Source organism: Diuraphis noxia, unplaced genomic scaffold, assembly GCF_037042655.1.
Source record: "Diuraphis noxia isolate RWA-SAM2 unplaced genomic scaffold, SU_Dnox_SAM2 contig0002, whole genome shotgun sequence".
Lineage (NCBI taxonomy): Eukaryota > Metazoa > Arthropoda > Insecta > Hemiptera > Aphididae > Diuraphis > Diuraphis noxia.
Window position 1 is genome coordinate 68,906,982 of NW_028301712.1, and position 26,314 is coordinate 68,933,295.

The following is a 26,314-nucleotide window of genomic DNA, read 5'->3' on the forward strand; positions in this document are numbered from 1 at the left end:
TTGAAATCTTTAGCAAAAACTGTGGGCACCGTTCAATGAAATCGTATTCATTAAAATCAAAAAATTATTCAAATAGAAGTTAGTTGTGCGGAAAATAAATAATAATTTTTAATGGAAGAGAAAAATAAAACATAAAAACTTCACATTCACCTTTTTATAAATATATTTTATTATTCGTAAAGTGTATATAATTGAATAGTCAGTGCAGGCTATAACTATGAATACATATTATAATGCTCATTGTCGCATAACTTTTTTTGTAGTTGTAATATATGACCTATATTTATATAGGTAAGACCGAAAATTTAACCCTCGAAAATATCAGTACATCAAAATGTTTTAAATTTTACTATTTTTTTATAAATCCATTAAAAATGGATTAAAATGGATTAAACATAAACTGTTTGAACGGTTCAGAGTGTAAAAGTTGCTCAGTAAACTTATAAAACTTGTATTAAAAAAAAAAATCAGATGTTTAATTTGTATAGTCTTATAATATCCGGTGTTTCTAGTTATTAACTAAGGGTAACCTTTTTATCCAATATTTGTATTCTACCATCTGTATTTAATAGTTATACTTTTTACATGAAACAATAAAATTTTAAATCAAATAATTTTTGTTATAGTTTAGTCGCATATTTCTAAAATGATTGATTTTTAATTACAGTATGCTAGCGCAAGCGCTGCAATGTACACATAAAACAAGAAATGTATATTTTATCAATATTCGAAAAAACTTTTTTTTTTTTTATTTAATATATTAAAATGTTTCAGAATATTATATGCTAATACAAGTAAAAAAAAAAAAAACTTTAAAATTGTATATATTAATTTAATTCAAGAATAATACGTGCCTTTCAAAATTATTAATGAATTATTCTACAAAAATTACCCTAAAACCACAGTAAGTAAAGTAACACAGTCTAACACTAATCGAAACCTAATGAAATATTGCGGTATAACATAACTGAAATTATAAAAGAAATAATATATAGGGTAATAGCTACGTCTAATTAATAAGTCCGTCTCTCCGTCCAATTACCGATATTATAATTAATTTTGTTTACTTAGTGGAATATATAGTTCACGATACGCACTTCATTTAGCAGAAATCACGATCGACACTTCGTCCCTCGTTGACATTTAAATTTAATTAAGACGCATTTAGGTACATCATCGTGCATTATTCAAAATGTAATGAAAACGTTCTTGAAATATTATGTTGAGGTTGGATCGTTGGGCAGTAATTCGTTAAGATTAAATAATAATTTTTTATAATTCAACATTAAAATGATTTTAATTTACCTTCCCTCTATCTTATCTTATCGAATCAGTAGGGTCAGAATTTGTAAGCATTGATTATGGTTCATCTGCATCGTTCTTTTAGAAAATTTGAATAGTAATGTCCACAAATCAACTCAGATTGGTACAAAATAATCTAATTGTTATTTCATCAGCAGTATTCAAATTTTAATTTATTTTAGCATTTAACTTTTAGCAAACACGAGTAGGTAAGTTCTATAAATATGATATTGAAAAAAAACGAAATGAATGTTGAAATTGTGTCACAAACACGTTTAGATGTTGACCTCACAATAGTAATTAATATACTAATTATTGTGTTAATCAAATTTTGAAAATTATTAAAATTTCAAACTTCTAAAACATAACAAAATGTGAAATATTTAATTCACTGATACTATATAGAATAAAAGTATTGTATTAGAAAATAATTATATTGCTTACAATATTTTATAAATGTTTAAAAATTTAAAATACGGTAGGTATATAAGACATAAAATATTATTTTACTATCCAATTAAGATTATTTATTTATTTTTATGTTAATATTTTTAATATTATTTTATTAGTTAACAGTCAAGTATAAATCAAGATGTAATTATTTAATAGTAAACCAAATTTTTTTTTTATTATTATTATAAAGTGCTCCTGACATACATAGTTATCAAACTTATTGATAAGATAATAACAATTTAGAACATTTAGAATAATTGGTAAGCGTAATTAGTTACAATATTTACAACAAATTTCAGTAATTTGAAAACAAATAGTATAGGTACTTGTAGGTACATTTATCATAAGTATATAATTTGATAGCATACTAATTGTATAGAATATGATTGTTAAATAGTTTTAATAAAATTCTTGTTCAAAATTTAGAATTATATTGCTAACCAAAAAATAATATTACAATAAGTGTTATATAAGTTATGGAAGAATTTTGTACTTTGAAAATAATTTAAATATGTATTTATGGTTATTAATTTTAACATGCTTTTTTTCGTTTTCGTTATCTTTACATAGTTTTGCTAACGTAAATAATTTGATCTAGTTATTTTAATCCTACAAAATAATTTCCACTAGTTTGAAAATAATATTTCTTATTTATTTAATAAATATATATACAATGAAAACATTTTGATTTTAAAACAAATTATTATGCAGCAAACGGATTAAGATTTAATATATACATTCACTTTACTCACTTCTTACTGATGATCAAACTGTACACGTGCTTATATGTAAAAAAGTATAAAAGGGCTAAATTTTTTAAAAACAAATACAGAAGTTCTCCTAAGAACCAAACATTTTTAATTGCATAAGCTATAAATGTGTCAAAAGTTAATATAATTTAGATGCCACCTACCAGTGTATATACCTCAATAAAACAAATATACGTATATATTAATAATACATCGTAAACAAATATAACCATAATAAAATTGTTTGTGGATATTGATTATGTTTCATTGAAATTTAAAAGCGTACTACGTACTTTGTTTAGTAACTAATGACAAAGTTATTTTTCTGTCATCGTGTTGTATTTGCTTAAAAAAAATAAAAAAAGTAAGAAAAATAAAGAAATCAGAAGAGTGTACAATTTTATTAATCACATTATGTTATCATTACAGAATTGTTTGAACATTTTATCTACCGGATCGTAAACTTAGAATAAATTGGATAATTAATATTCAGTTTATTTTTGAAAATTCAATTTGATCACTAAAAAAAAGTTAGACTAAAAGTAATGTTTTTAAAAAAAAATATTTATTTTGACGTCAACTAATATTTTAATACTATTTACCTGTATTTTATATGATTTAGGTAGATTTTCCTATAGAAATAAAATCTTGAAAAATAGAATGATATAAACAAAAATGTATGGTGTGTACATTACTATACTATGTCATTTATTTGTTCGCTAGTTACAAAACTATGGCCGTGAATATGTAATTGAAGTGAAATTGTTATATTAAAGGCGTCTATACTATATATTGATTATTGTAATCACTAATCATTGTCGAAAAATGAATCCCAATAAATTTAATTTACTACCGAAAATATGTTTATTCTTATAAGATTATAAACTAAAAAAAAAAAACATTTTATCTTTTGTATAGCATATAAATGTAGAAATAGTTATCTAGAAGTAGATATCTTGAAGTAATGTCACAGTTCAACTCTTACTAAAATTCTAAAAATGTTCTCTTATCAATAATAATGATAAATATCAAGTAAAATTACGTATTTAATATGTTTTCTTAAAAGTTATTTAATAATTTATAAATTATATTACGATATGAACAAAAAATAGAATCTCGACATTTTGTTAGTTTTCATTTTTTAATAGTTATCAATAATTAGGTATTATAATACTAAACCTACATAAGAATATATTCAATAATATACAATGTTGTATACAAGTTTTTAATAGTGTTTATCTCTAGTCATTTAAAAATAAGTATTTACAATATAATGCAAATTGAATGAATGATAATATATATATTATTAAATCTTAATTTAAAAAATAATTACTAGTAGACTGTAAATAATAACTACTTTATATAATCAAAATTGTATACATATATAGAACCATTTAAAATATTTGTTACTTCGGTTTTTAAATACTCGCCATGTTTAAATCGATAATGTAAAAGTAATTTTCTTACTTCGGGTTCTCGCGCCATAATTGAAAATAATGAACACGATTTATCTGTATGAACTTTACAATATTTTAAACCCTTAATGATCTTAACCTTCACATTAGTTAGGATGTGGAAGGTCGTGATTATTATTTAATTTATTAAAAACGTAGATAGGATTTAAAAAAAAAAAACGATGTTTGTGAAATGTAAATCTAATAATAAATTTATAAACCTACATAATGAAATGATAAGAGTTAATAGTGTACCTATATTTAAAAACAATTGTCAACGTCAAAAATTGATTAATTTTAATAATTCGTGTCTGCAAACTTTACTCTTCAAACCGTTACAATATAAATAGTATTATATTATACAGTGTAAATAATATAAGGTGTATGTGATTATTCAATTTTTTTGAAAAGATTCTTTAACTGTAAAATAGATTTAAAACTTTTGCTAATCAATAAAATGTATTTAATTATACCAAATAATATAATATGCACCAAATCAACTCCCAGTTTTTTAGATTGATCGTGAACAGATTTGTAGTTTCATTTTTCAAACTAAACATTACGATTTCGGAACGGTCGTAATAAACTCAAACCAAAATAGCTTGAAAAAAATTATAAAACACAATTGTCCACGAGGCGAATAATGATAAATATTTTTAAAAAAATTCCACTCTGACCACCACTCAAGGCACGCCGTAGTCATCATCAACGGAGATGTATGTTTAATGATGTATGTATTATCAATGTTATTATTGGATACGCATAACATAATGCGATTAAATGACTGAGTTCACAATTTTTCGGCGTCTCACACCATAACGACTAAGGTACGAGTATTTAGTTTTAGTCTGCTGCTGCTGAGAGTGCTGCACGCAGTCTCGTTACAAAAAAAAACGCGCTAACATATTATATATAAGGTACATTACCTAAGTTTACAACTTTAAACGTCCCGTTTACGTCCGCAAACTCGCATCGGTTTTTTCAATACCTTTTTCAGTTTTTTAATTTTTAATTTTAATTTTTAACAGTTGTCAATCGATACCATTTGAACGCCTTTTATAAAAAATAATATAACTAACAGTTTCAAAATGCACAATTTAATAGGAAGCAAATTTAAGGGCCACTGTAGACAATTATTCGCAGCAATTACAGGTTAGTTCATATACTATATATACATTTGTGAGTACCTACCTATCAAATATTAAATGAAATAAAATTTTTATTTTTATTTTATTTTATATATGTTTTAAAAATATTACTTAACCAAGTAAATTTTAGAGCATTTAAAAAATTTGTTCTATACATTTTTAAAATAAATTACGAAACATACTTTATATATTATATACATACACACACGAGGATTATAAATTACCGAATTAAAATTATTTTTTTTTTTTTTTTTTTATTTTAGAACCATCAGCAATAAAACTATTATAGTTCGACATAAAATTATTTTGAAAACATAAAAATGCTTTAAAATATATTTACCAGAAGTATTTTTAAATAACTAATTTTCCATTTTATTTTAGGGATAAAAAAAAATAATTTTTAATATGCATTTATATTTATGTTCTTTAAAATAATATACAGTATAATATTAAACTATAGTGAATATTTTTGTTTTTTATTTGATTCACTTGAATGTTTTTGGTTAAACGTTTAGTGTAATTACTCGAATTCATTACTTGACATACACATCATTCACTAATAGTTTACACATAATACATTTATCTGTAGTTCATTAAAATAATTGAATCTTATCATAATTTATATGATTTTATTTATGATCCATAACTACGATATAATGATTTATTTAACGTTATTTTACAATATATATTATTTTAACATCTTAATTCGTGCGCTGTCAGTACCTATTACCCATATTTTGTGGAAAAAGCTGGATACTTATATACGTATTCTTTAATAGGTTTAATTGATTTTAAGCGGAACTAGTGGTATTACTATATTCTACAATGTATGTGTTTTTCTGTTCATTTTGGGGGAGACATTTTTTTTCGTGGGTGGGAGGAAGGGTATTAAAGTGGTTCAATAGTTTCGTTATTAACCTGTCTGTATACGGATTAGCAACAGAACACAGAGAAGGTATGCTACATTATAGCTCATAATAAAGCAGTTGATTATTGAAATTGTCCGTCAGTTATCAATAACTTGTTGTTTATGTTATTGTTATTATCACAGTTATAATATCTTCTCATGACTATCGAAACCACCTACCTCCCACGTATTTGTATTCGTTGAGACTCGAATCTACCTTTAGGCTTTAGTGTGACTATGTCTACGCAGCTCAATATGCGCAACTACGCACCGGTCAGTATAAAACGGATGGACATGGATATTATAATTCGAACGGGTCATCGTTTTGTTTAAATCGCAACATTAAACATTAATTATACATTTATACATATACCTAACCAAACACACGCACGCCGCTAACACAGGTACCAGGTATACGTTTAAAACAAATAATGCGTCGTAATACACAATGTTATTTATGTACGTCAATCGTAATACGGTAACGCGACGAATTAAAAACGATCAACGCTGTTCAGAATCTCTCGCGCCTCTGTATTTATTTTTATTTATTTTAATAGCGATGGCCAATATATCTGCGGACCATGTTATAATAAATAATACACCGAGTAGAGCAATTTCGTCATCCGGTCTGATGAGAATATTTTATTGAAACAATCAGACCGTTATTAAAATAATATTAAAACAAAACGACGCATAATATTATAACATTATAATAATTATTATTGTCGTGTTCGCTAAAATCAGTTACGCGTGGATTATTATCTAGATATAATATTATAATATTGACGCATTGGAATATTCGATAATTTACAATATATTAATAATATTATTATATATAGATGCACCAAATAACAAGAAGTTGCAGAGTTGTCGGGAATGCTTAACGAACCATTCGGAAAGTACTTCTGCTGTAGCTATTAGCCATACCTATAGGTCGACCGGCAAGGGTAGGTACATCGACCGAATTGGAGTTCTCGAGTTAGGTCGTAAAAAACGCTCGTCGAAAAGCGTCGTTCCGATAAAATGCATATCTATATCATGATGTCTAAATAAGGTATTAAGGTACCCTACGTAGCGGAGTGACAAACGTTATATGATATTTTAAAGGTGTTCAGTGTTCACATAATATACCTACGACATAAATTACGCGCAATTCGTTTACATTATATTTTATATGATATATATATATGGTATATTGTAAGGTACCTATGTACGACGGTCGATTTACGTTTGAGATAATACTATTATAATGTTTAAATTTATATAAACCGTACCGTACGGTATACAACCGACATGGTGTATAAATTACGAGGAGACCCGAGGACAGGAAAATTGAAATTATCGTGGGGTATCGCAGTTACACGCATGCATATAATATGCAATATGCACATTGCACATGCATAAAATACCTTTAGGTACCTACGCCGTAAGAACGCACCGACTGCAGCGGTGAGCGACTAAACAACACTGAACACACGTCGTGCGTGTCAGTATGACACCGTAAATTTCAAAATAAATCGCCATAATAATAATAATAATAACATGCACCTCGCACACGTTCCCAGCGCGGTCCACACCGTCTCGTCATTCTCCCTTCCCCACGACGATTCCACCATCACCACTTATACCAACACCCTCCACCATAGCCGACGATAATATAATATGTGCGATCATAATATGAAAATATATCGTATTTGCCGCGGTGTATTAATAATAATTATTTGGTACCAGAACAGATTATAGTAATATTATTTTCAAATATTTATCTCATATAGGTACTGCGGAGTGACGTTATTTGCATAGGTACCTCTGCATAATATTCTGGCGTTAATCGCGGACGTCGGATTAAATCGTGAACGGTACGCCAATAACTGTTATTGTAATAAAGGTACTCTATATCGTTCCAATATGACCATATTTAATAATAATATATAGCTGATGGCACATATATGTATAACAGTTTGTACTCATAATAAAAGTTCGTTTATTATACTAATGATTTACATCTGTGTCGTTTGCACGTGATCGGTATGCACAATAATATTATAATTAATAAACATTAAACATTTTATACGTTTTTAACTTTTGTAATATCGAAAGCGTAATTTGCGATTATTTTTCGTCCGCCTATTGCACGGAGAAAAACAATATCTCGTCGAACGGTAACCCAATTTCTAATGAGTAGAATTTAAAAAAAATTAACTAAGTAACAACATTTAACGGAAATAGACATATACCTACACAATTATCCGATAATGCTTTATTACGGTCATAGGTACTCACAATTATACATATATAAATATAATAACATATAATAATATAGTAATCATGAAGTGGTCACGCGTTTTGAGATGTACCCAATATATACTGGTTGATTATAATTTAGTTATATTATATTACGATAATAAACTATAAAATAAACAGTAACGACTGGAAGTATATACGTACTATATAAGAACATCGTTCAACCTGCGCTGACTGCTGTGTATAAACGGGTATGATTCGTGTAAAAATATGTCCTCGTGATTCATCTAATCTAAAATAAGAAGCTATTATTTATGTTACACATCATACGAGTAATATTATATTTAAACCCATATACGATTTTAAGAGGATGCCATACTGCAGGCATTTGCTATCTCCGTCTTGCAAACGTAAAGTATAAGAAAATAGTATCTATAGGGCACCTCAGAGGATTCTATTGATATTATTTTATTTAAGTAATTTATGACCATTTTTAAGCTGTTAATTGTCATACCAGTGCACATTTTAAAACGATTATAACTTACTTAAAAATAATAATATCAATAAAGTCCAATGTCCAAATTATTAGTTTTCTTACGTAGGTCCCGACCGTTTTAAATATTATTCTTTTATCCGAAAAGAATATCGTTCACGTCGTTGTATGCAACCAATGCGTTATTGAAATCCAAAAATAAACAAATATCAACATTATTAATTCGGGCATAAGAAAGTTCTCTGAGATTGTGAGATTTGTTTCTTTATTCCCTTCGTGTCTGATATATTCAATACTATGCGGAAAAATAAACAAATATTATTATCAATACGTCGAAAAGTTTATACTTAAAATTATTCCAGAGGCTATAGTAGAAGAGACACGAGGATAAACTCTGTGGAGCATCTATTTTTTCTCGTGGGACTACCTCACTAATCCACACCTCTATACACGCAAGTTTGCAGCTATTATAATTATTTATAATATCAGACAAAATATTAATTTACAAGTTCTTTATCATTTTTTATAACCAAATTTTACGAAAACTGGTTTCTACTTCTATTGCACAACAAAATTTAATAATATATTTATAAAATAAATTAAAACTTTTAAGTAATTATTTATTTTACTTAAAATCAGATAGATATATTAATTGTTCTTGTCGTAGTACAGTTACTTCAGAATCTGAAACAGTCAATTTAGTAATTTATGGCTAGAATAGCATTTGATTATAAATGCTAATTTATATAAATACTATTATTATTAATATCTACACCGCGGTATCTATATCATAAATCATAATATATACACATAGATTCTACCTATGGAAATCGTTAAGTTAAAATATGTAATTTTGATTTTGATTTTAAAACTGAAAAGAAATTATTGGCGATAAACATAATGGTGCCGCGTTTATTAATCTCATTCGACTTATATATTTTTTTTTTGTGCAAGAAAATAAAAAACAAAATTAACCGCTACACAAACTTACCGGGGCTTGTGCTGTCTGACCGTAACTAAACAAAAGCTTTTGCGATGTATCCGACGTATAATAAGAGAGAGAAATACCGATATCCATAATTATCAATTTGCGTATAAGGTATTATATGTAAAATATGTTAAATGCCAAACTATAATTTTACCAATGTATACATTGTAAGTACTATGGTATTCACATGGTTTATCTATAACGAACGGAACGCTTTTTATACCAGTTTTCCTTGTGTTAGCATTATATTATGGGAAATTGAATCCCAGTCGGTACGTATAGATGCATGGTGCACGTTGCATTACTACAGCATAATATAGCATTTAAGATGACCTAGATAATCAAATCAATAACCGATTAACAAATGTTTTGTTTAAATTATTTTAAGAACCCAACACGCATATTATTATTGTTATCACCACCAACTGCCCGCGCAAAACGCTGCTCAGACCGTTTAAAATTTTTAACAAGACACAATCAATTACATTTAATATGACGCATTTTGTATTTTTTATTTTATTTTTTGTCTACGTTAAACGATCGCATTAATACTGTAGGCTATTTTGCAGCCTACCTACCTATAGCAAGCCCACCTACTAAAAAAATTATACAATTGAATAGTTTTTCAGCAGCTGTTTTACGATAAGTGAAATAAATTACACGATATATTACACAGCGTATGCCATAACTTTTATATATTATTTAAAAAAAAAAAACACCACATAGGTAATCGTTATTATTATTCGGCGAACGTGTTAAAAAATAAAAATAAAAACCAACAACGAACGCGTTATTGTGTGTACGTACCTAAATACAATTTATATTTTACACGACTTTTGCTACATTTTAGTTTCCGAGTATTATTATAAAAATATGGGAGATGACGCCCATCATGATATTTAATTACAGACGATTTAGCAGAAGAGATTTTATTCAAAAATTAATCAACAGTATTGAAAACAAAACAAAAATGTTTTACACATTTTTTTAATTGTAATGCAAATTCGAATTAAACGGATTAAGTACCCACAACCATTTAATTTTCAAATGGAACTAATTACTATCTTTTGTTATGGTAATGAATAATTTAAGAATAATGTTTTATACTGCTTTTCATCACAGCTCTCAGCTATTTTAAAATTAAAATTAACATTTTTATAATTGTTGATAAATTATAATTTTTTTTTATCCAAAATGTATAAATCTATATTCTATAAGTTACTAGTTGAAACATATTATGGATTTTTAATATTAATAATTCAATTTTTTCAAACTTTGAATCATTATGATTAATGAAAACGATTAAATGATATGAGGGATTGAAGCATTTATTGATATAGTTTTGAACAAATGAAATTATCTGCGATAACTAATTTGTATTACACAATGTAGGCCACCAATTTAAAATTGAAATTCTAATCTGTTTTAAAAAACGAAGTAGGAAAACCCAAACAAAAATGACAAATATTTTCAGTTATACTATCTAGTATATTATATAGTATATAGTAGGTAGTACTAGTAACGATGCCTATTTTATTCAGGGAAAAATCATCCTATACGACAACTACTTTAGTACTCGCGATTGTCTGTCAGTCAAAACTTTCAATCCTGTGGTTATACGTTAAGAATTAAGTGATTTTATATAAATGCAATCCCAAAAACGTGGTAATTCTTGATTATCAAATGCTACACGCGTTACTATATTATACAGTTGAAATAGAATTCGTTTTTTGATAAGATGTAACGAAATTCACTATCATCACATATTTTAACTAGACAATCGGTTTTAATGAAAAAAAAAAAAAACCTAAGACATAATGTTTCATGATATTCAGTTATTAAGAAGAAATTTCGAATTTTTTTACAGCAAAATAATTAGATACTCTATTTTATGTGTGGTTAAATATTGACATGTACAAATTAAAAAACATAATATTTTATTTATAAACGTGTATACCACTAACAGTATAGGTGCTAAATGCTAATAATGGTTATCATTCGAAAAAATGTTTGTGTCGCGACATGAGTACACGACTACACTGCTTACCTATTGTATGTAGATTCCATGAACGATTTAAATGTTTAAAATAATGATCTGATATAACTTCAAAATTCCAAAAACCTTAATTTGAAAAAATATAAAGTTTAAGAAAAATGTTACGGTGAGATGGGGGAGGGGGTAGACGTGATCATGCTCGGCGAATCACTGCATATCTATAGTATAGCGCATTTCTACACTGAAAGACGTGTTCGAAACAACACGGGACAGTTATCTCGTATGTTGAAGTTGAATATTATGTTGTTCATAATAATTCGACTATTAACCGCATCACATCAACGTCCAATATTATGTATATATAGGTAAACAAAATGTATACCTACAATAATAATATTAATATAATATACTATTTAATAATGTCGTGACGACGCACTTGATCCGGTCATAAATTGACGGTCATATTGTCATGCGACCAACAGGAAACCATAATCAACGGCGTTAATAGTGACAAATTATTTGATTATTATTTTTATATACCTACCATTGTTTCAGTGAATCTCGTTACGTTTTCATTTGGACTTTACACGGGATGGACTTCGACGGTTGCGCCCATACTGCAAAACTATACCACGACTCCACTGGACCATGGTCACGTGCTGACGGACAACTCTATATCTTGGGCCTGCAGCTGGGGTATGCTCAGCGCCATACTGGGCACGTTTTTCTGGGGCATGTTGGCGGACAACTACGGCCGGAAGACGACCGGTTTCCTGACCATGTTACCGTACCTGGTCAGCTGGATCATCCTGATGGCAGTCAAGACGGAGACGGCGCTGATGGTGTCCCGGTTCCTGGGCGGTCTGGGGGCCAGCGGGGCGGCCATCAACTGTCCCATGTTCGTGGGTGAAGTGAGCGAGGAGGCCATGAAGGCCGGCCTAGGCTCGTTATTCATACTCATGTACAACATCGGCGTACTTTACGTGTACGTGTTCGGCGTGGTGGTCGACTATGACATGCTGAACGTGGCCTGTATAGCCATCAGCGTGCTGTTCATGGCGGTGTGGTGGTACGTGCCCGAATCGCCGATATTCCTCATCCAGAAGAATCGAATGGAAGACGCGAGGCGGTCGCTCATGTGGTTCCGGGGTAAGGACAACGACAAAGATGTGAGCGATGAGATGGACTTGCTGATGCGGCACAGCGACCAGACGACCAAGGCCACGCTGGCCGACTACAAGAAACTCGGCACGGTCAAGGCGCTGCTCATCGGCCTGGTGTTCCAGGCGGGCACGCAGTTCAGCGGCATCAACATCATACTTATGTACACCGTGGACATATTCCAGAAGAGCGGCAGCACCTTGTCCCCGCACTCGTGCACCATACTTGTGGGCGTGGTGCAGGTCATCGGGTCCGCGATCGCGTCGTGCACGGTGCACAGGGCCGGCCGCAAGTTCTGGCTGATGGCCACGTACGGGGTCACCGCCCTGGCGTTGATCACCATCGGCACGTGTTTCTACGCCAACAAGGTAAACGCGGAGTTCAACACCGGCATAGTGCCCGTGATCAGCCTGTCGGTGCACGTGATCGCGTTTTCGTTGGGCCTGGGTATGGTGCCGTACATCATCTACACCGAAGTGTTCCCGGCCAACGTGCGCAACATATGCATGTCCATGCTGATGTTCTTCAACAACGTGCTGGGCTTCACCATCATCAAAGCGTACCCGTCCATGTCGGACGCGCTGCACATATCCGGCTGCTTCTGGTTGTTCGGCGCCGTGTGCCTGGCCGTCGTGCCGTACACCTACCTGTTCGTGCCCGAGACCAAGGACAAGGCGTACGACGAGATCCGCCGCGAGCTGCTGCTGTGGTTTCCGGACAGGCGGCGCAATGGCAAGGCGGCGGCGGCGGCGGCGGCGGAAAAGGCGGCGGCGGCGGAAAAGGCGGCGGCCGTAGACCAGGTGGACGGCGGCAACGTGGTCGTGGTCGAAGCTAGTGAGATGAAAGTCTGCATGGGAAAGGATCAGAGTTGCTTCACGACAACACTGCAGCCACACACGCGTGACAACGTCAAATAATAACCGGACACATGGGGTTATACGTTCCTGTACGTGTACACTGCCACGGCACGTACCTATACACGAATAAAGGCCACTACTATATATTATTATTATTATTATTGATTATTATATATAGTGTCAATAATATCTATAAATATAACTGATTTATGTTTGGGGAGGGGGGAGGGAGAGTGGGAAAATGTAAAAAAAAAGACGAGTAGAAAACCCTACCTTTTTTGTATTTTTTGTATTTTATTCCACCAAGTTCGTTTTTTTTATATATTTATTTAAATCATTTTTTACGACAACCGTAATGTTTTGTATATTTTTTTTTGTTTATGTGTTATGTGTGTGTGTGTGTGTGTGTGTGTGTGTGTGTGTGTGTGTGTGTGTGTGTGATAAGCTAACAATTGGCATTAATATTATAACGAGTATAACAAGTATTATAGATAATTTAAGTATGATTATAATTTTAAATAGATCTTAATTGTAAGTTTTAAAATAATATTAATTGTTATAACGATATTTTATGCACAAAAATTATGTTTAAAAAAATAATACGATAAGGTGACAACATTTGTTTGTCTAATCACAGTTGTATTTAGACTTAACATGTATAAACCAATTTACATGTATAAATATTTTTTATATTTTACTAAATCTCATTAAAAGTAAATATATTTTACGACGTTGGAGTTGTTGTGACATTATTAAATTATTTATAAATTAAACCTATATTATACTGTACAACATGGCAAGCCAACTTATTAATAACATAATATTATATAAAAACATGTTTAAATATACTGCGAGCAGGAGAATATTTTTATTTCCAGTAAACAATTATATTAAACTGATATAGTAAAAAGTTCGTTTCAATTATCTATCATGTAAAATTTCAAACTTATCTGTAATATATATAAAACCATAACAATAATTTAAAGTTATTTATACCAATGCCACGTACAACTTGTTTATAATATTATATAAGAGTGGATTTAAATCTATCCTCTTGTACCACACAGATTAATGATTAATATGATAATAAATTGGATGGTTTATTATGGTCGTTTACTATAAATACAAGAATGAAACTTCTGACATATTATACTCATTTGAAAATCCTCTGAATAATATGTGTCAAACGGACGTTATTCAAGCACGGATTAAATCTTATTTCTGAAATTGTTTTAATAACATTGTTATTTATTTAATTATCGCAGAAATATTGAGACTTAAGAATGTACTAAAAAATATTTTAAGCCCGTTTTTCTAACTAATTCGAAACCTGAAAAAAATACATAGATTTTTATCAAAATATTACTGCAATATTATGCAAATCAATTATATAACGTTATGCGTGCATTGTACTTTGTTAACTTCCTTAGTAAAAATGTCAACAAAGATGGTATCAAAGGTGGACATCTTATTACACGAATTAAACCATATAAAACATAACACCGATAATATTGAACAATTCCCTTCGAAATTTACAAAAAAATTCGAAGTAATAACCTGCAGACAAAGAGCTGGACACAAAATCTCCCACAGTTTTCTAATGTCCAAAGAAGAACCCCCAATATGCACAACCTGCGGTGTCCAAGTCGCTATCAACCACATGCTCATGGAATGCCGAACCTACGACAGTACCCGAAGAAGATACAACCTACCCGAATCACTATCAGAAACTCTATGCAATCACCCTCAATCCATTACCAACATCATTCAATTCATCACATTCGCCAATCTTATATCCACAATTTAATGTAACTTATTTATATACATATATACATACAATTTTTGTAATTTCTGTAATTTATAATTTTCGCGCTGTAAGCCCAATGGCCCATGTTTCCGAAGGTATTATTAATAATAATTATAAAAAAAAAAATTAATTAGTAATTACTAATTATTGCTTAAGTTAATAACACCACCGCAGTCCACAGCAATCTGCTTCAGTATGGTCTATTGGTCTATATATATATATATATATATATATATATATATAATATATATATATATATATATAATATATATATATATATATAATATATATATATATATATATATAATATATATATGGTCTATATAATCTATCTACCCACGGGCCACGATCATTCGTAACCGGAATTGTGTCCAGCTTTTTACAATTTATACCCTCCATTGTACATATACCTACACGAAATATTTCCGTTCTGTAGATTCAATTAAATTGTTTATGATATCACTGTAACAAACTATAACAAATTAAACGTTACCCTTTTCTCAAGACCAACAATTGTCTTTAGACCTTGATAATTGATCAAGGTGAAAATGATAAATACAAATGACTTAGTGAGCTAATGGTTGTTTAAATGTTTAATAAAAGTAATAGACACAATAATTTCGTTCCTGTGCAATATATATCCGTGTATATCACCTAATCATTGATAAAAATGTATACGATGTAATCGGTGGTCTAACGTTTCTTAACTTGATGCGTCAATTTTCTTACCTTAATAAATAATAATCAATACCGATTACATATATTACAACGTAAAAATGTAAAATGAATAACCGTATGAATAGTTAAATTTTATATAAAAAGTCAAACAAGTACATATAATATTATATTTTGTTTGTTTGTAAAAAATGTAAAATGCCTATAATAATGGTAATCTTCAGTCGTTTTTAATTTAACAACTCTGTTTTCACGCATAAAAATAATTTAATAAATAAGTTAAAAAACTAGCTAATTATTTTAATTGAACACAGTTCAATACTTATTAAAATGAATTTGAAAATGGACTAAAGTACTTCGATGTTGTCATTAGATTTATAGGAGACGACTTCCCATTCCTTCGTTTACCAAATAAATTATTCTTTTTTATAAAATCATTCTGAGTTTGATATGCGAGATATACATGAAAAAAAAATACAATATATGAATATTATTGATGGCATCTGTATTTTCACTTAAAATTATTATATGTTTCCAATTCCATTTGTTTTTAAATATTTTACAACTTATTTCCTAAAAAAATTAAATTTCACAAATACTTATTTCGAAAAATATTTATACTCTATCTCTATGTATAATATTACGAAATGTATTCTTTAAAAGTTACCGTAAGTGTAAGTTCAATATGTACATAATATATGTGTACGGATCTCTCAAACCGTACGTTGTAGATACCCATATACACATAAACGATGGTGATTTAAATGTAATCGTATAATGTTATTGGAATCAAACACGTATATTCTACGTATAGCTATATTATGGTGTTTGCCATTTTCGTAACAAATATTATACGAATCCAAATGGAACTCATAAAAGCAGCTCGGATGATAGATACATATACATGCAATATCGTTATTATGGTTTGGTTTTATATGCAAATCGGTGAGTGGGTTAAGGGAGATACACATAGACTATCGTACCTACCGCAGTAAGTTATTAGAACGCAAAATCACTATTTCTGAACGGCGCCCTCAAAACGGAATATTATTTGAACACCGTAAATATCATACGTATATTACAGGCAGCTGCAGCTATAGGTAACGCAAACCAGTAAAAAAAACATCATGATATATCATTATTTATTATTATCATTTCGGATATACGAGCAATTTATCTTTGATGTATGTTTGTGTACCACGAGGTATTCGGGTTAACACCAACCGGCTGCGAAATATTTGGCATATCTATCGAAGTATAGAGAGAAAATCAGCGAATACGCACCTAACTAACACACTAGTGTCCATGCAATCATAACTGTTAGTTCGAATTCTATACCGCAGAATTTAATATACATCAGACAATATAATTTACTGTAATCTACTTAAAATGTTTTTCCTTTAAAAGTTTAAAGATATTTTAATAAATATTAAATTTTTTTTTTTAACTTTTAAAGTATATTTAAATAATCTTAACCTAACCTGGGTTAACCTATAGGTCTTAACCTATATTCTGCGGTGAATAATTGAGCTTATTTCATTTTGTTTGAGAAAAAAAATGTGTATACTAGTTTAAATTAATTTTTTTTTTTTTGCGGAGAATTAATTCGGCCAATATTTAAGTGTATCTTCCTAAATTCCGTTATATTTATATAATTACAGTTATGCACTTATACACGCGCACAGTTTATTTGAAACAGTGTAACAAATAAAATATACACATTTACAGTACTCTATAGCTTCATAATATATGTACTATACTGAAAATTGCAATAATATATTAGAAATTCGAAAAGTCATAAAAATTGATAGCCGCCGTAGATGAAATTTTGTCTTCATATTAATATGCGAATCAAACAATAAAAAATCTTATGTACCTAAATATATATCACAAGGTTCAAACTTCAACATTTGCACATATATGAACAAGATACGACACGAGCTAAAAACAATATAAAAGTTTTGTTTTTAGACTACTGCTAGAATTACTTTTATTTATATTATTATAAATTCCAATATAGACGTATAGAGAACGCGTTATAAAACCGATTCAAGCATTAGTCCTAAGTATTTTCCAGATGTCTCCAACTATTTTACTATAGTCAAAGTTAAAACTGTTAAAAGTAATCTCGAACACTATCATCATTCCAACCACGCATTTCAGATTACTATTAAAATCAATATTTTGAATCAAAAAAATATAAAAAATCGTATTTTTTTACACATTTTTTAATATATAATATTATGTAAAACCTTAGTTCTTAAATCGTGTGATATTAATGAAAAAAATTAGTTTGTACTTCGTATAGGTAATACGTTTTAAGAGACTATTTAGTGGCACTAACCTTCAAATGCCAGTAAATAGTTCAAAAAAGAACTAAAATATTTTTTTAATTATATTACGCCAATAAATCATTAATTTAAATATTAGGTGATAATTTAAAATATTTACGGTAATTCATTTTTGAATTACAACAAAAGAAAAAATCGATTTTATCGAAAACTATAATGTTACGTATTCCCGTTTTTCCGTAATGGTTTTTAGTCTTTTCCAATTATTTGTAAAAGTTTAAAGTACCAACTCTAAAGTCGTAGACAAAGTAAAAACTAAAAACCAAATACGATTATTGTGTTCTGGAAATCACAATTATCCTGCTAAATACAAAATCATTGTTTATATAGAATTAAGGGTAACAATGTAGGTATTATGATACATCTAGCTGAAACATTACTTTCATTAAAATATAGTTATATATTATCACAAAACAAGAAATTGTCGTGTCCATACTAATAATATGCATTATAATTAAAATATATAAAAATACACCAAATAAAAAGTCTATAATTTGTATCTTTGTGAATAATACTAATCAAATTTATAAAAAAACTTACCTATGCATATAAATACTGTCCTAGTGATAACCAATGTATCAAATACGGTGACATATTATGCACTCTAAAACTGTTATGTATTTTTTTTAATAACATTTTCCTTAACGACATACCTACATACATACATAAAAACGAATAAATAAAACATATGATCCTGGATTTTGTAACGGTTTGATAACATGAGAGAGTAGAGGTATAATTTGTAATTTTACAAGTCAGAATTTAACATAAATTGGATGTACCTTTTTTATCACCATTAGTAGGTTAGGTACCTATAACTGTCTATAGCAAAAGTGTCCTTATACATTTGAACTGCAAACGATGTTTTTATTTTGGCAATGTATCAGATTTTTGTAATCTGTATCACTGCCAATATTTTCTGTTTATCTGATGGCTGTCAATATATATTAAACATTATAATATATTAAATTTATCTTGAATAAATTAAGTATCAAATGAAACGTTAAGTTGAATAATCATGATTTTCATTTTTTTTTTTTTTACATTCTAACACAAATGTCTATAATCAACTCATATATTTATTTTCTCAAAATAGTCAAAATGCTAATGACCCATTCGATATTGCTGAATCCAAGCCCGAAGGCAACAAAATAAATAACAATTAATTAAAGATTATTGTTGCACTTTGAACCCTAATCATTAACTTATCGACTAATTGGACTAATTGGATTTATTTTATTACCTTGGATTCAGCGATACCGAATTTATCATTAGCTCCTGGTCTTTACAATTATTGGAAAAATAGTAAAAACCACCAATACTTTGAGAAGCTGTATCTTACAAACCAATTAACGAAAAATAAAAATGTTAACACGTAAATTCATGAAAAAAATGGTTTTATTAATTCATCATATTTTAATTTTATGTTATCATTTGAAAATCAAAAGTTGTTAGTGGTTTTACCAATAAATATAAGGGCGAAAAAAATTAAAATATTATATGGTTTTAGGAAAACAAACCTAAAAGTTTAAAAAAAAATCAGAAAAATGTAATACTTTTCAAGATAATAGGTGCACCCACTTAAATGGATCATCCTTTATAATGTCATCTGTTTCAATAAAAACAAAAGGTTAAATAAGACAAATAATAAACAATGATGTAAAAAAAAAAAATAGTGAGAGAATACCTCCCAAGGAGGTACTTAAACTTGAAATTCATACACTTAACTAAAAAAAAAAAAAAAAAGGAAATACAAATAAAGTTATTTAAATATTTGAACTATTAATTGTTCTTAAACTAAAGTTAGAATCACATACTAATAACTCTTACGTATAATATATTAAGTATATATTATATTAATTATAATCTTATGCCACTTCACACTTCCCTACATAAAAACACTTAAAAAAATATTGAAAAAAGGTACCTATACTTACAAATAAATAGTTTTAACTAAAAAAATATGAACTCCATGGCCTGTCTTATTTTAATTTATAATTTTGTGCTCGATGTAAATTTGAAATCTCAAAATATATATTTTATTCTTTAAAACCAATACATTTTTCGATTTTCTCGCTGTCTAAAATTAATTTGTTTAACAATTGTTTAGAATTAATAAATTTCAATCGATACTAAATGCTGTTACTTACTATACATAATATATATATATATATATAAGAACAAATCGTATTAGAAGAAGTAAAAGGGTAGACCACTTTGCTGGTAATATTCCCAGATGGCTACACGCATTAGGAAACTAATAGTTTAATGGGGCTTAACTTCGACGTAGTATTACGGAATGGTATCATTTATGACCCAGCTCCGACCTGAAACCTGCGTCCTCTAACCTTTAATTGTAATTTATTAAACAGCATTAAAGTTGCACTTAAATATTATCGTTGAATTGTTTGTTTCTATATAGCTTATAGAGTTTTTTAATTACGCCTATCAACTATCGGTTTGTGGAAACATTAAAAATCCTCCCTTCTTTCGTATATGCATTCATATCAGTATATCACCCACTATACTTTCCAATTAATTTTACATAATATGTAGCATGTAAATAGTTATGGAGGGATATAATCTTAAAGATAAACATTTAAAATATGTTATCGTTAAACATTTATAAAATGTTCAATTTTGAAAGCTTAGTATTAATATAACAATTTAAAACCAAGTTTCTCATAAGTATTTCATACTTTAACAAAAAATCTAAAAATTATGTGTATAGTTTATTTTTTTATATATTTTATTTTCAAAAAAATTAGATTTTTAAACAAATAATAAAAAAATGATTATTTTGTAATTTAAAAATAATATCCATGAGTATACTTGAAACTTTTAATGTATATCAAATGAAATGTATTTGGTAGTTATACTATTACCAACTGTATTAGAAGGGTAAAATAAATAATTTAAGTCTTAAATATCAATATTATTATAAAATACACTTTTAGAAATATTATAGCCTATAAGCATTCAAAAATTCGCTCAAAAATCAGATTCATTTTTCATATACAATGGTTTTATATCATTAAATTCAAATTCAATGCATTAATTACAGTGACTTATTCGACCACTTACTGACTACTGTACAACATAATAATTAATAGTACCCACTTGTTCACCTTTTTTAATCTTCGGTTGGGGTTTGTATAATTAACGCAATATCCCTATCTACTTCTACTTTCTAGTATAAAATAATAAACTACTGTAGGTCGTTTAATTATTATATTCATATTGTAACTGAAACCACTCATAATAACAAAGAATTATTTTCGTTCATAATATTTTTAATAATGCTTAGTAGGTATGCGGTGTCTACTTAGGTACTTATAAAAATACACTGACATACAGATTGTCCCACGGAGATTCATTAATAGATTTATAACATAACGTTAGGATGATATAGAAGTTATCCACGGTATCCTACAAATTTAAATTATTAGGCAGTAAATTCCCGGAGGGCTTGACAACGTTTATAGTTCATAGGTAAATATGTAATATTATTTTATTATGTGAATAAATCTAGTTTACTTAAACACAAGTAATTTAAAAAAGTATCTATAATACTATATATAGATGCTATATAGTCAAATAATCTATCGTACTTACCTAAGATCTGTTTAATAAACATTAATCTCAATACAACCACAAATATACTCAGGTGTTTATCAACTTAATGAAATTGTACATCATTCACTTTAAAGTAGGTACTTAAATTAGAATCGTAATAATCGTAAAAAACTGTATTTAAATTATTCAATAAATCAGAGATCAGACTGAATTGATGTAATTGCAAGTTTTGATTCCACTCTAAAGATTAACTATTTATATAGGTAATATCGTCGCTTATCATTAGCAATATAATTTTCATTAATAAATAGTTAATCAATAAATAATCATGTACGTTAATTACTCCACTTAGAATATAATATTAATCTTGAACATCATAACGCGCTATAGCCGTATACAATTTCAACCATACTATACCATATATTTAATATACACTTATATATGTAGGTACATTATTAATTATTGTTATAATATGATGGAGCAATGAAATTATCTTAGAATAAAATTAAAACAATAAAACTAATCCATCTATATAATTATTATTCGAGATATTAAAAAAATTCACAAAACGTGATAAATTTAGTGTTTAGTTTTTATTGAAATAGGATAACTTAAAAATATCATTTAATTTATTATCAGCTCATTAAATAAAATAGATACGTTACTATTAATGTTAATTACTGTTATGGATTAATTCAAAATAATTATTATACCAATAGAACAGCAAAAAAACGTAATATCTACATAAGGTACCTATAGTGATGTATTTTAATGATGACTAAGTAATGAAACGCCAAATGCGATATTAAGAGTTATAAATAAAATTATAGGAAACTAGATTAAGGAAACAGAATATATAAGAGATGATGAACACTTATTTAATACAATAACTTTGCTCATCTACGTTTAGAATGTGGTGATTATTGTACACACATAGAAAAACACAGTTTTTGCATAACTACTTGGATATTGTTTTTTTATTGTATTTAATTTGGTGTTTTGTTTTTTACAGCGATTTTGACATTTAAGATGGTGTTTGTAATGCGGTTAATACTGAGCATATACAATAAAATATATTTAAATTTGAATTTAAAACTATAATTTATAGTCACTCAAAATTATAATATTATGTGTATCAGTATGCCAGTATATTAATTAATTAATTACCATTATGGTGTTTGGCATACAATATTATATATTATTTATACAATCGAATGTATAATATAATACAGGCCAGGGATGGCAAATTCATGGCACGCGAAAATGTTTACTATTATATATTAATATAATAGTAAAAATTCCCATATACCTAACCTACCAAAGAAAAATACGGTATACTGAGAAATGAATTAGAAGAAATTCAGCGTGATAGGGTGATAGGTAAATATTGATCGTTAACATAGGGGACAAGATTTTGAAAGTGTAGAATGAAATTCCAAAAGATTATTCCACTTTAAAAATAGTAGCATATGCTGTTTTGTGTATTTTTTCTTCAACTTATTCATGCAAGTCACTATTTTCAGAAATTAATTTTATAAAATCTGATTTAAGAAACCGACTAAATGATGAATGCAGTGCCACGTGTACTTAATTAAAAGTTACTAATTATAAACCAAATATCAACGAATTGGCATTAAGTGATCAACAACATAAATCACATCAAAATTAATAATTAGCAAAGCAATATTATTATTATTATTATTATTATTTATATATTATTATGATTATTATGTACCTAAACTAACCTTTTTATACTAATACATTAATTATACAATCAAATTATAATATAACAAAATATTAATACTTTTAAAAAAATTTTCTTGGCACGCTCTAAAAAAAGAAAAGGTAATTTTGGGCACGCAGTGTTCAAAAGGTATGCCATCCTTGATATAGGCAATGGATTGTTACACACCGATAGTCAGATAAACCATATTTATAAACTGTACCAATTTTACTGTCAATGTCACACATGTCCGTATAAAATACAATTGGACATGGAAGTCGAAACGCAGTTTTTTAATCGTTGAACTGAACTCCTTTACTTCATTTTTTTGAGATGAATTAAAAACCATGTCTTTTTACACATCACATAATATGTGTTTTTATCGAATCAATAATAAAATCATCACAGTATATCATATAACCAAACATTACAATTCATATTTTTGACTAACAAGACACGAATTGTACTTAAATGGTATATGTAGTAGGTACGTTAGCTGATATCATAATTTTTAAATTTGGCGCTCATTTCGTTTACAATATCATCCTCTATTAGTGCTAGTAACAAAGTAAACATTTTTATAGGTTATGTATTAGAGGCAAAACTATACTATATATCAATTATTTAAAAACAATAAAAACTATTATAGTATTTTAGTATTATTATTTATTACAGTAAATGAGTAAATTTAATAGTTATTACACAAAAACTTCATAGGTAATTGGTAAATTGTATTAATTATTAGCTACACGGTATAGAATCATCTATTTATTATTTTTTTTTATACAATATTGGATCATTTCAAAAATATTACAGCATTTTAATTCCTCTACCCAGTTTGCATTTAGTGATCAGTTTTTAATTAACCATGTCAGCACAATGTGAGAAAGTAAACTCTACAAGTCCAGCCTACGAGTTTGGTCCTAAATTAAAGCTGTTGCGGTCCAATGACCAGGTGCGGGAACTGCAGACCATACTTAGAGACAAGTAAGTTTGTGGTACCGATACGAATGCATTTATGAAACTAAGCGTTCGTACGGTCCACAGAAACACAAGTCGAACGGATTTCAAATTTTATGCTGACCGTCTAATCCGTCTAGTCATTGAGGAAAGCTTAAACCAGTTACCATTTGATACTTGCATGGTTATGACACCTACTGGTAATTACTACAAAGGTACCAAATACCAAAGAGGTAACTGTGGTGTCAGTATTGTGCGTAGTGGAGAGGCTATGGAGCAGGTAAGAATTTTTCAATACTCTTGGAAATCTATTGGCATTTTCATCAATGTTTAATTGTTTAGGGTCTGCGAGACTGTTGTCGATCGATACGCATTGGTAAAATATTGGTTGAATCAGATTCAGATACTCATGAAGCCCGTGTAGTATATGCTAAATTTCCTCATGATATAGCTGATAGGAAAGTTTTATTAATGTATCCAATTATGAGTAAGTAATTCATAAATGACAAATTATTTAAACAACACACACAATAATACATTATTTTTAGGTACTGGAAATACTGTTATTAAAGCAGTGAATGTGTTAAAGGAACATCGTGTGACTGAAGACAATATAATTCTATCAAACTTATTTACTACACCAATTGCTGCTCAAACTATTACCACAGCATTCCCATTGGTTTGTATTATTAACTAATAGATCCTTATAAATCTTAGTTATCAGTATTAATTAAATGGTGTTTATGAATTTTTTGCTTAGATGACTATACTAACATCAGAACTTTATCACATCGCACCCAATCATTTTGGCCAAAAATATTTCGGTACTGATTAAATATATTATTTAATTTATTATTGATATTTGCACAACATTTCATTTTTGGTAAGTAAGACTAACAGTTGTACCATGCAAATCATAATGTGACCAATTCAAACAGACTTAACTATACATTTTTTCAACAATTTTTTCCTATCTGTCAATTTTAATCATAAGATACAATTTACAATATCTTATAACTTTGTTTCAAGAAAATTTTGTTATTGTTATTACATAGATAGGTAATTGATTATAATTTTGTCCCATGAACCTATATTTCGACTGAAATGTATTCAATATAAAGCTGTTTATTTACGGTATTCAATTTGAATAAATGGTGTAATTTTTAAGTTTTGATTATTTTGATATATTTTTACTATTAATATTTTACTAACTAAGAAATTTCATTGCTATAGGTTGTATATTTTATATAGGAAATTTGTCTATAGGTTCTTGTAATATGCAATTTATTCATCTATTCTATACCAACTAATTTTCACCATAATGAATCAAACTACATTTTTGGATAACTCTAAACTATGTTTATTACATATGATATGTACATTAATAAATGCAAGTATGTTTTACAGAAACTTCAACATCAGTGTCAACACAATTATAAATAGAATGTTATTGTCTTTAATAATTATTAA

General features: G+C 28.5%; 2 protein-coding genes across 3 annotated transcripts; both read left to right on the forward strand.

The window, feature by feature from the left end:
• The first annotated feature begins 4,780 nt into the window (after positions 1-4,780).
• LOC107172441 (facilitated trehalose transporter Tret1-2 homolog) lies at positions 4,781-14,854 on the forward strand. The gene is made up of 2 exons (XM_015522733.2): positions 4,781-5,110; positions 12,290-14,854. The coding sequence occupies exons 1-2, from the start codon at positions 5,047-5,049 to the stop codon at positions 13,810-13,812; spliced, it is 1,587 nt and encodes a 528-aa protein (XP_015378219.1). The 5' UTR covers positions 4,781-5,046; the 3' UTR covers positions 13,813-14,854.
• A 9,624-nt stretch (positions 14,855-24,478) lies between these two features.
• Positions 24,479-26,011, forward strand: kri (uracil phosphoribosyltransferase krishah). 2 transcript variants are annotated; one of them, XM_015522743.2, is made up of 6 exons: positions 24,479-24,601; positions 24,701-24,871; positions 24,932-25,124; positions 25,187-25,331; positions 25,393-25,523; positions 25,605-26,011. In XM_015522743.2, the coding sequence occupies exons 2-6, from the start codon at positions 24,753-24,755 to the stop codon at positions 25,677-25,679; spliced, it is 663 nt and encodes a 220-aa protein (XP_015378229.1). In that variant the 5' UTR covers positions 24,479-24,601; positions 24,701-24,752; the 3' UTR covers positions 25,680-26,011. The 2 variants fall into 2 exon arrangements, with proteins under 2 accessions (XP_015378229.1, XP_089076879.1); XM_089220753.1 differs by having other exon boundaries at positions 24,515-24,871.
• Positions 26,012-26,314: the final 303 nt, after the last annotated feature.

Bases quoted from the DNA above. Each gene is read 5' to 3' on its own strand.
- kri (XM_015522743.2), top strand. From the start codon at position 24,753: ATGTCAGCACAATGTGAGAAAGTAAACTCTACAAGTCCAGCCTACGAG. The intron at 24,872-24,931 runs GTAAGTTTGTGG...TACGGTCCACAG, and splicing joins CAGACCATACTTAGAGACAA to AAACACAAGTCGAACGGATT. The intron at 25,125-25,186 runs GTAAGAATTTTT...TTAATTGTTTAG, and splicing joins GTGGAGAGGCTATGGAGCAG to GGTCTGCGAGACTGTTGTCG.
- LOC107172441 (XM_015522733.2), top strand. From the start codon at position 5,047: ATGCACAATTTAATAGGAAGCAAATTTAAGGGCCACTGTAGACAATTA. The intron at 5,111-12,289 runs GTTAGTTCATAT...CCATTGTTTCAG, and splicing joins ATTATTCGCAGCAATTACAG to TGAATCTCGTTACGTTTTCA.